This window comes from Typopeltis vanoorti, chromosome 24, assembly GCF_054136105.1.
Source record: "Typopeltis vanoorti isolate ZY-2024b chromosome 24, IOZ_Tvanoo_1.0, whole genome shotgun sequence".
NCBI classification, from domain to species: Eukaryota; Metazoa; Arthropoda; class Arachnida; order Uropygi; family Thelyphonidae; genus Typopeltis; species Typopeltis vanoorti.
Window position 1 is genome coordinate 79,744,427 of NC_143572.1, and position 10,777 is coordinate 79,755,203.

General features: G+C 34.7%; 1 protein-coding gene across 1 annotated transcript in view; it reads left to right on the plus strand.

Annotated features, from left to right (window-relative positions):
• Window positions 1-4,903, plus strand: part of LOC150093443 (zinc finger BED domain-containing protein 5-like) — a 32,239-nt gene extending 27,336 nt beyond the window's left edge. The window contains exon 2 of the mRNA XM_090413615.1: window positions 4,345-4,903. Coding sequence (XP_090269741.1) covers window positions 4,345-4,903 — 559 coding nt within the window. The remainder of the gene's footprint in view (window positions 1-4,344) is intronic.
• Window positions 4,904-10,777: the final 5,874 nt, after the last annotated feature.

Sequence of the window (10,777 nt, forward strand, 5' to 3'; positions counted from 1 at the left end):
AGGCTAAATACTACTGCGAAAGAAAGACCACTTCTTTAGAAGTGACACTAGAGAGCGTCAAGCAGTAGTGCGTCATACATCAGCAGTCTTGTTTTGTTTTCAGTTATATTCTAAATAGAAATTTGAGATTTCCAGTAATGGCTGATACAATATTAATTTTAAATAATCTTTTAATTTGTAATAACCACAGTTTCAATTTTCATATCGAAAACTTATTTAAAAAAAAATGATAATGTGTTTGCAGAAGCGTTCAGTTTTTTTTTTTTTTATATATATATATATATACTTCCTAATGCCTATGCAGCCAAATCTACTTGATCCACTCGCATTCGGCGGCTGAGCGCGCATCGTATCTGCGCATAAAGTAATGTAATGTAAGTGCTAATATCCCGCCCCCTTGGCAGGATATTAGCACAGTTATATCGGTTTAACTACAGTTCATTTTAAATATTATTCGTTAAACAAACCTAGCCTGAAAATGAGCCAACAGAAACGTAAACGTTCATCTTTTGAAGCGGGATTTAAATTGCGTGTCGTGCAGTTTGCAGAAGAACAAAATATCAGTGTTGCTATGAGAGAATTTGGTGTAGCAGAGTAATATTAGACTTTGGCGTAAGCAAAAAGACAGTCTTGAAAAAATCCCCAGAACGAAACGTGCCCGTCGTGGAGATGTAGCATCCTTTCCAGAACTCGAAGAAGAGCTAAATGAGTGGATTTTGACGCAACGACAAGATAACATTGTAGTAACAAGAAATGCAATTCGTTTTCGAGCTCTACAACTCAAGATGGATCCGAAGATGATGTCATATACGAAAGCGAGGATGACGCGAAACAAAATGGAGATCATGATGACGATGACAGTAGTATACCAGCCACTTTGAAACAGATCAAGATAAGATAAGGAATCGTGACGTGATTGGTTGTTCATTTGATGACGGCATTGTAAGCGTGATATTTACATGACAGGAATTGAGCATCATAACAGAACAAGGCAAGAATAACAGTCAGCAGAATATTTTAAAGGAATTCTGTAAATTACGAATAGTTTTAAATGGTGCTATTTAAAATGGTTCCTAATACGTTTTGAGGTTATTTGACCTGTTCTCCTAAATATTTTATGGCAACTTATTTTTTTTTAAATATCATGAAAATAACATATTTTTGCATTTTAAATTTGAGTAAAGTTTATTATACTGAATTTATTATTTAACAGTAATCGTTATCCCATTCTTGTGATTTAATAATTAACAATAGCCCTTCAACAACTCTCTAAACGTCAGTTTTAATCGAGTACATATTAAGCAAATCACTTTCGAATAAGTATTGAGAATAAACATCATATCACGTAGTTTACAAGTTGCGCACTGCACAGGCATGCATGGTTGGCATATGCTAAGAGTAACACGATTGCTTTCTTCTAACAGATGGCAAATCAAAACGAATCTCACTAGAAAGTCATCGTTTGAAGTAACGCAGCTGTCTCCAAATCCTATTTCAGGAAAGCCTCTGCAATAAAGGTGAAGGATTTACACATCACTGGCAGTCGCCATTCCCCAGTCATGAGCAGAGTGCCTGCGTATCATCTGATTGATAATGAAGTCCTTATTTGTATATTACGAAACCAAAAAAAAAAAAAAAAAATTGTTTTTTTCTTTAAATAATATCTTGTTTTGATGAAAATTTCAGTTCTCAGAGGAAAAAACATCAGGCATTTTTATTTTAAATACAAAATTATTCTTAATATACCCTAATATCGAATAATAGCATTACCATATTCTGAATTCTCAACATAAAGCAGTATGCCGATTATAAATTATATTCGCATTAAACAAGAATTGGAATATGATCAAATTGGTCTTTATAATTTGAAACAATATATATTCATTTCTAGGGAGATTTTCTGGGGAGGGAGGATGGAGTGTTCACTTTAAACTATTGCGTAAAACCTCCATTTCGTCTAAAGAAATCTGCGCGGTTAGCCTAGTGGCTTTGAGCTTCGCAACCACATGCCTAGGAAAAGGGTGTTCCAGGTTTGATTCCCTTCGAAGACGTGATGAGTTTAAGGATCTTTCTCAGCCATAGTCAAGTTAGCTGGTCTTGGGCGTGGAGAGTAGGGTTTTTCTCCTCAGTTTATCTAGTGTTTTTACTCTCGCAAACAGGCAAATTGGCCCCCTGAACACACATGGAGTACAGTAATGAATACATCCCAATCAGATCCCGAAGAATATGAAGAAAATGTAACCACTGATAGTCAGCCAAAAGAGATTTCACAGAAACAATTTCAAAATATTTTTCGTCCAATCAAAAGTTTTTAAACAGCAATGCTTTGAGGCTGACCCTGACGAAGCAGTAAAATTTGCGGAAAAGTAGAAGAGGCAATAGGGCCATACCATCGGTTGTATAAAAAAAAAGAAACAAAATGCACGCCAAACTACGTTAGCTGAAGGGTCAAAAAAGAAATTTGAGGAACGAATTATACTTTTTCCCATAGGATAGGTGTGTTAGATGTGTTAGAAGGGGAGAAACCGGAGAAAAGAAGAGGACAGCCGAAATATAATTTCATAGAAGAAGTGATTCCTTTATTCAGAAGAGGTTATAAAACTGTTAAAGAGGAAAGCCGAAAATAGGGTGATCTGGAGGAGGGAATTCTGCATATCCACAGGGATTATCCCTAAGATCAGGGATTCTCAACCTATGGTACGCGTATCACTGGTGGTACGTGAGCCACTGCCAGGTGGTACGAAAACAGAGTATAAAATAAAAGGATTAATTAACATATTTTTTTACTCATAACATGAGTTAAGAATTAAAAATGTATGCACAAATATTTCACAGTTCTACTTAAAATATTTCATGCAACTAAATGAAAACAATTAGATTTTACATTATTATTAAAAACTTTTGTATAATTATATACAAAAATAATACGAAAGAACAATTTGAATTTAATAAGTGTTAATCAAATGACAATGACAGAAAGTAACTCGAATATATTTGATCGGACAACAATGGGAAACAGTTAGTTCGTTGTCGTTTGTTTAGCCGCGAGCAGCAGTTACAGTTAAGAAAGTAATTGTTTTCGATTATTGACTTTGATTTTGAGATTTTATTTGCGAAATTGTGATATTTATATGTAGTTTGTTCTAGAGGATAGAAACCCGAACATGAATAAGTGGTTAACGATCGGGGTCCTCAAAAAGATCGAAGGGAGAAATAAGTGTAAGCGGGGGAAATAATTCTCTGCCAGAAGCCACTACTTCGAATCCTAACCAACCGACGGAGGACATCGTTGTACAAGAATACAACAAACAGCCCCGTACAGCACAATGCAAATATAATCTTAGGTTATTTACCATATGGTTACACGTATTTGGGGAAGAAACCGCACCTGTTCCCCAGTGTGTGATTTGTTATGAAACGCTATCAAAATATACGATGAAGCCTTCCCTTCTTAAATGTCATTTAGAAACCAAGCATGGCGATTTAAAACACAAACCTTTGGAATATTTCCAGAGAAAACTGTCCGATTTGACAGCAAGGAAAAAACAAACATCCTCATTTTCAGGATGTAACACGAAGGCTCTGGAGGCATCTTATGAAGTCAGTTTAAGAATAGCTAAGGCTGAAAAACCTCACGCGATCTGAGAGTCATTAATATTACCAGCAGCTACAGATATGGTTAGAATAATTTTGGGGAAAAATGCAGCAAAACTATTTGAAATGATTCCATTATCCATGACACTATAACTAAGGATTTCAGATTTGTCTTCAAATGTTAAGATGTAGTTAATAGAAAAAGTTCAGGCTAGTAAATATTTTTCCATACAATTGGATGAAATGCATGATATTACCAGCATGTCTCATCTTCTTACGTATATAAGATTTATAGATGGGAAAACAGTGAAGGAAGTGTTCTTGTTTTGTGATCCACAGCCTGCTCGAACAACCTCAAATGAAATATTTTCAAAATTAGACCAGTTTATGAAAATGAAATAGAATGGAGTAAATGTGTTGGTGTTTGTTCTGATGGAGCACGTGCAATGGTTGGGAAACACAGTGGCGTTGTTTCAAGAATTAAGAAGTAGCTCGGAAAGCAACATTTGTGCATTGTAGCATTCATCGTATGACTTTAGCCGCAAGAAATATGCCTGTTGCTCTGAAGACAGTTTTGAATGAAAGTGTGAGAATTGTTAACTTAAGTCCAGAGATATGAATTCACGACTATTTTCCATTTTGTGGAATGAAATGGGTGCTGAACATGATTCTCTTTTACCTCGCATCGAAGTTAGGTGGCTGTCGAAGGGAAATGTATTGAGCATACGTACTTCTTTATTCTTGGTTCAGGATAAAACTGCGGCTCTTGGGAAAAAAACTTGGCTTCATCGTTAAAGAAATCGATACTGGAAACACGTGTTCTTTTCCATTGTTGGATGCTTTCTTAACAGAGAATGAAATTTTTCATAGTAAACTGGCAGTGAATATAAAAAAGCATCTTGGTAGTCTAATCACAGATTTCATGGAATACTTCCCTGGAAACCTGGCTCCAGAATTTTGGATTAGAGAGCCGTTTTCCATTAACCACACTTTACCAGAAACATTAACTCCTTCCGAGAAAGAAGAACTGATCGAGCTCTCCTGCGATGGAAGTCTCATGCAAACGATCGAGAGGATGGATTTAACAAACTTCTGGTTGGCAAGAAGAAATGAATATCCAATGATCTCAGAAAGAGCTGTAAAATTTCTGTTGGTGCTTGCAACTACTTATCATTGTGAATGTGGGTTTTCTTCTCTCATTTATATCAAAAATAAGTTAAATGTTGAACCTGATTTAAGACTCAAATTAAGTCAATTGAAACTGACATTAAGAAGCTGTTTAGCTAAACAAGCACAACCTTCACATTGAACCAAGAATGAGTTCTGTAAATAAAAATATGTTACATTTATATAGTTTGTACGGATTTTAAGTTTATTTGAGAACTGGAGCACCATTATAAGGAATATGTGTTTGTCAAAATTTGTTTATGTATTCACTCATTATTATTTCAATTTTTAAAAATTGCACATTTTACAGACCAATCCATTGAATAGATTCAAAGAATAACTGTTTCTCTAATAAATATCCGAATAAAATAAAAATAACTAAATAAATCACGGGTATTATAGGGAAATGCTTATTATGCCCCTGGGACCAACAATCCTTCTTGTCCAGAATAAATTTGCTTACTGGTACATCTAATATCCTGAATTAAATATAGTGTTACACCAAAGGAAGAGTTTGAGAACCCCTGCCTTAGATGATAGAGAAGGAAATCCACTGAAATAAGAACAGACAATAATATCAACAAAAGAATAGCTTTTCATGCTTCCTACAATAATAAATCACAATTGCTCGTCTGGTAATAACTAACATCCAACCAACTGAATAATGTGAGATTTCTTAAGAAATTCACTTGCAGATTGAAAAGCCATTTAAACGTTGACTGTTATTTTGCAGTTGCCATGTGTACAAAAATATGTTCATATCAAAGGTCATCCTTAGTGTTAGTCCTGAGGACATGTTCAACTTTCGATTATAATCCGACGCCGTGGCTCGCTGCTTAACTTATTATTTTGTCATGATGCCTTTGGCAAGCGAAAACAAGTTTTTCTTACTCCATTTTAAAGAGCGACAATACTCTGTTATTGTCCATTGGAAGTTTTACGTTATTTTTTGTCCACTATTCATTAAAAATAATAAATTTCTAGATTAAAACGCATACATTATTTGCTATTAAATATTAGATATGTTGAGAATATTTTATTTATTTATAAATCGAGTTTTAATTTGGCATTAATTACCTCGTTTTCCTTTACAGATTTTAGGATTACTGGCATAAGATATTTTGCCTGCTAATGCATTAAATCCAAGCTGATAACCAGCAATTTATGATGATTTAGTTGTTGGAAACATTTCATGCTGGATTTGCAAAATAAAAATCAGAAAATTCCGAGGAGGTTGCACTTCCAGTTTCGTAAGGGAAAATCTTCAAAATGCGAAAGCAATCGACGACCCAAATTCAAAAAACAATTGGTAATTCTCCTGCAACAGTGAAGAGGTCTCAATCACATTTCCTATTGAAATAGCTTAACTTAGATGAAAATAGTGAAAAGTATTTCGCAAGTGATCATGCAAGAAGCACTTTTTATATCAGAGTCGCCTAAACCGACACCAGAAAACTCACAATAATTAGTCGAATAATAACAAAATCTTTATGTATGCCACAGCGTGGCATACATAAAGATTTTTGTAAAAATCTTACAAAGCTTACAAAGGCTTTATGTAAGCCTTTAAGCGCTCAGATCAACTTAAAATGCACGAGACAATTCATAGCAATCAAACAGTAATAGACTCCATTAGTAAATAGTCATGCGAAAAATATGCGAAAAACTTTTTATCGCCTGACAGCCTAAAGAGGCACCAGAAAATGCACGTAAAAAACGAAGGAAAACATTTCTTCTGTAGGCATGTTAGAAGAATTTCCTTGATTCAGCAAATCGATGGCATCTGAAAACACACTCAATCGAGAAGCAATTTCCATGTGAAAATTACAGCAAGAACTTTTACTTGCTTACTGACTGAACGGGCACAAGGCTACAGTGAACTGCAATCAACATATGTTGACATGTGAAATATGTCTTTGTGACAGGCGGTTTTCCAGTTTATATTATTTGAAGATACACAAACTTGTGGTTCATGCACCGGAACATCAAGTGCGAAAAATGCAAGAAGACCTATCGCTTACAATCGTGTCGGTAACTGATAAACGTGGCTCATACTGGGAAACGTTTTCCTTTTTCCAAATGCAGAAAGGAGTTTTCCTATTTTAACTCTTTTGAGCTGCATTTAAGAAATTGTGAACACTACAAACACTTCTCGATTAAATTATCATTCACAGAGAAAGCAAATACAGCCGGCTGTAAATCAGTCTGCAAAGTTCCTAGAGAGAGAGGCATGTTTCCTGTAAAGCAAATGCCAAATCATTTTTCTCAATGGCTTTCTTAAAAGATATTCCGTTCTTCACTCAAGTTGAGTAGCCTTTTAAATCCAAATATTCCACAAGACATTCGATTTCTCTCAGAAAACAAATACAACATAGGTAGTGCGCACTTAAAGGAGAAACCTTACATCTGTGAAATATTTGAGACAGCATTTTATGAAAACAAAGCTTTTGTTTCACATTAGAGAGGTTCACAGAAAAGAGAAGCCATATGAGTGTGAAATTTGTAGGAAATCAAGACTAGACAAATCCATAAAAAGCATCTCAGATCTCACACTGAAGGAAATGTTTTATTTTCTTGTGTAGCTCTAGGTTTCAATTCTGCAGTCCCTTAAAAGGCACCATGATCTTCATGGATTCACTGAAGAAACGTTTTTCGTGTAAAATACGTGGCAAACAATATTCTCAATCATAAAAACCACATCGAAAGGCAAACTAAAGATGATAACTCGTTCATATCTGAAATCTGTTGCAAGAAGTTCTTTGATCTGTCTCACGTGAGAAGTCACGAAATGGTATACACCAGAGAGATACATATTCCATGCGAAATTTGCATCAAGACGCTTACAGTTTGCATCTGAAAAGTCATACGGGTAAACCTTTTCTATGCGAAATATGATAAAGGATGTTTTCCTGCAGTTCAAGTCTCGAAATGCATCGAAGAATTTATGTGAGAAACCTTTTTTCTGCGAAATTTGCAACCAGACGCTTACAAACAGTTAACATCTGAAAAGTCATCAAAGAGTTCACACTGGTGAGAAATCTATTCAATGCGAAATTTGCATCAAGATGTTTTCAGACAGTTCGAATCTGGAAAATCATCGAAGAATTCATTCTGGTGAGAAAACTTTTCTATGCGAAATTTGCAACAAGAAATTTTTAAAGAGTTGGAATTTGAAAAGGCATCTAAGAGTTCATACTGCTGAGAAACCTTTTCTATGCGAAATTTGCAACAAGATGTTTTCAGACAGTTCAAGTCTGGGAAGACATGGAAGAATTCATACTGATGAGAAAACTTTTCTCTGTGAAATTTGCAACAAGAAATTTTTAAACAGATCGCATCTGAAAAGTCATCTAAGAGTTCATACTGGTGAAAAACCTTTTGTATGCAAAATTTGCAACAAGAGGTTTACAGAGAGTTCACATATGAAAAAACATCTAGGAATACATACTGGTGAGAAACCTTTTCAATGCGAAATTTGCAAAGATACATTTTCAAACGGTTCGCATCTGAAAAGACATCAAAGAGTTCATTCTGGTGAGAAACCTTTTCTATGCGAAATTTGCAACAAGAACTTTTCATGCAGTTCAGATCTGAAAAAACATCTAAGAGTTCATACTAGTGAGAAACCTTTTGTATGCAAAATTTGCAACAAGAGATTTACACAGAGTTCACATATGAAAAAACATCTCGCAATACACACTGGTGAGAAACCTTTTCTCTGCGAAATTTGCAACAAGATGTTTTCAGACAGTTCAAGTCTGGGAAGACATCGAAGAATTCATACTGATGAGAAAACTTTTCTCTGTGAAATTTGCAACAAGAAATTTTTAAACAGATCGCATCTGAAAAGTCATCTAAGAGTTCATACTGGTGAAAAACCTTTTGTATGCAAAATTTGCAACAAGAGGTTTACAGAGAATTCACATATGAAAAAACATCTAGGAATACATACTGGTGAGAAACCTTTTCTATGCGAAATTTGCAAGAAGAAATTTTCAAGCAGTTCGCATCTGAAAGGTCATCTAAGATTTCATACTGGTGAGAATTTTTTCACTTTTCCCTTGTGTAGCTCTACCTTTTAGACTATACAGTTACTTAAAAAGCACCAAAAAATGCTATCATTTGACTGATGAAAAGCTTTTTACAAGTAATATATGTGGCAAACAATTTTCTTTATCAATCTATCTTAAAAAACATGAAAAGTCACACCACAGATTGCTCCTTTTCACGAGAAATTCTTCAGCTCGTTTAACCTGAAAAGACACGAAAGAGTTTACACCAGAGAGAAACCGTTTCCATTTCAAAATTGCAACAAGAAATTTTCACATGGTTCGAGTTTGGAAAGACATCTAAGGTTTATTCTGGTGGGAAACCTTTTCTATGCGAAATTTGCAACAAGACGGTTTCAGACAGTTCGAATCTGAAAAGACATGAAACTATTAGACCATAGAAACAATTTCTATGCAAAATTTTCAAAAAACGGTTTCAGTCATTTATGCCTGAAAAGACATCTAAGAACACACACTGATGAGAAAACTTTCAATTTTCCCGTTTTCAGTTCTATGTTTTCACTCTAAGCTCCTTTGAAAAGCATTAGAAATGGAACCGTCTGACTAAAGAAAAGCTTTTTCTTGTAAAATATGAGGCAAACAATTTTCTGAATAAGGATATCTTAAATATCACATGAAATGGCATAGTGCAGATTACTCCATTACATGCAAAATCTCCCAAAAGAAATTTTTCAACTAGTCTCACCTGAAAAGGCACGTATGTTCACACCAGAGAGAAACTATTTCCATGTGAAATTTTCATCAAGAGTTCATGAAATAAAGAGCCAAATGGCTTCACTTCAGCGATCTAAAATTATTTAAATTAAGGGGATATTAAATCCCACATTATTTCAAAGTCAAATAAGAAACTCAAAGATAGAAATCTAAGAGTTTCTTGCAGAATATAACAAACTATAAAAATTTCGTCGAATCCTAGCATTATCTAAACATATGGTTCAATACTAGGGCAACTCTTAGCAAAAGTGCGTAAAGTTCCGATCACTATTCTTAGTATTTTTAATAATGTAAAAACACATCTCCTAGGAGATGCATGCTGTTTTACATTATGGGGGAAGGTCCCTAACCATACCGGTTTCGACCTTTGTTGAGGTCTCATCAGTGGGTAGGTAGACCTAGATAATACCAAGGTTGTAGTTAGCAGAACTTGTATACTTTGTTATACGAGATGCCATAAAAGGTGCACCAATCAGTTACTGAAATATAGAGCCAAAAGGATTCACTACGGCGATGTAAAATTATTTAAATTAAGGGGATATTTGCTACGAGTTGCCCTAGTATTGAACCATGGTTTAGCTTACTCTAAAATTTGCAGAAATTTTTATAGTTTGCTATATTCGCCATGAAACTCATAGATTTCTACCTTTGAGTTTCTTATTCGGCTTTGAAATAATGTTGGATTTAATATCCCTTTAATTTAAATAATTTCTTCAAGTGGATTTCACGTTGTTTGCATTTGGAAACACATCTAAGAGGGTATACTGATGAGAAACATTGCACTTGCAAATGTGCGGGAAAACATTCTCGCGGAAGGAACATCTGGTGACCCACTGAAGAATTCAACACAGCTAATAAGTGGTGTGTATAGTACAAATGAGAAGCACTGCTTTTCCAAGTGTCACTTGAGTTTTAAAAATATCATACTTAATGTACCAAAGGAAAAGTTATTGAAAATTTATCAAAACAGTGCGAACGAAATGGGTTTGAATATCACAAAAATTGAACTACTGGTGACATTGTTTAGTGCTCTGCGGTATTGAGAACTTGCTAAAACCATGCAGGCATTTTTTGAAGTCACTTCAAGAGTTCACTATTTTTTTTTTGCTTCTAATTTAGAAATATAATCCTCTTGAAGGAATGGATACACTTGCGATTTTCTTTTTTTTGATGGTATTCGGTCGATTCTTCACATGTTATTTAAATTAAATAGATGGCTTCGCAATTGACGA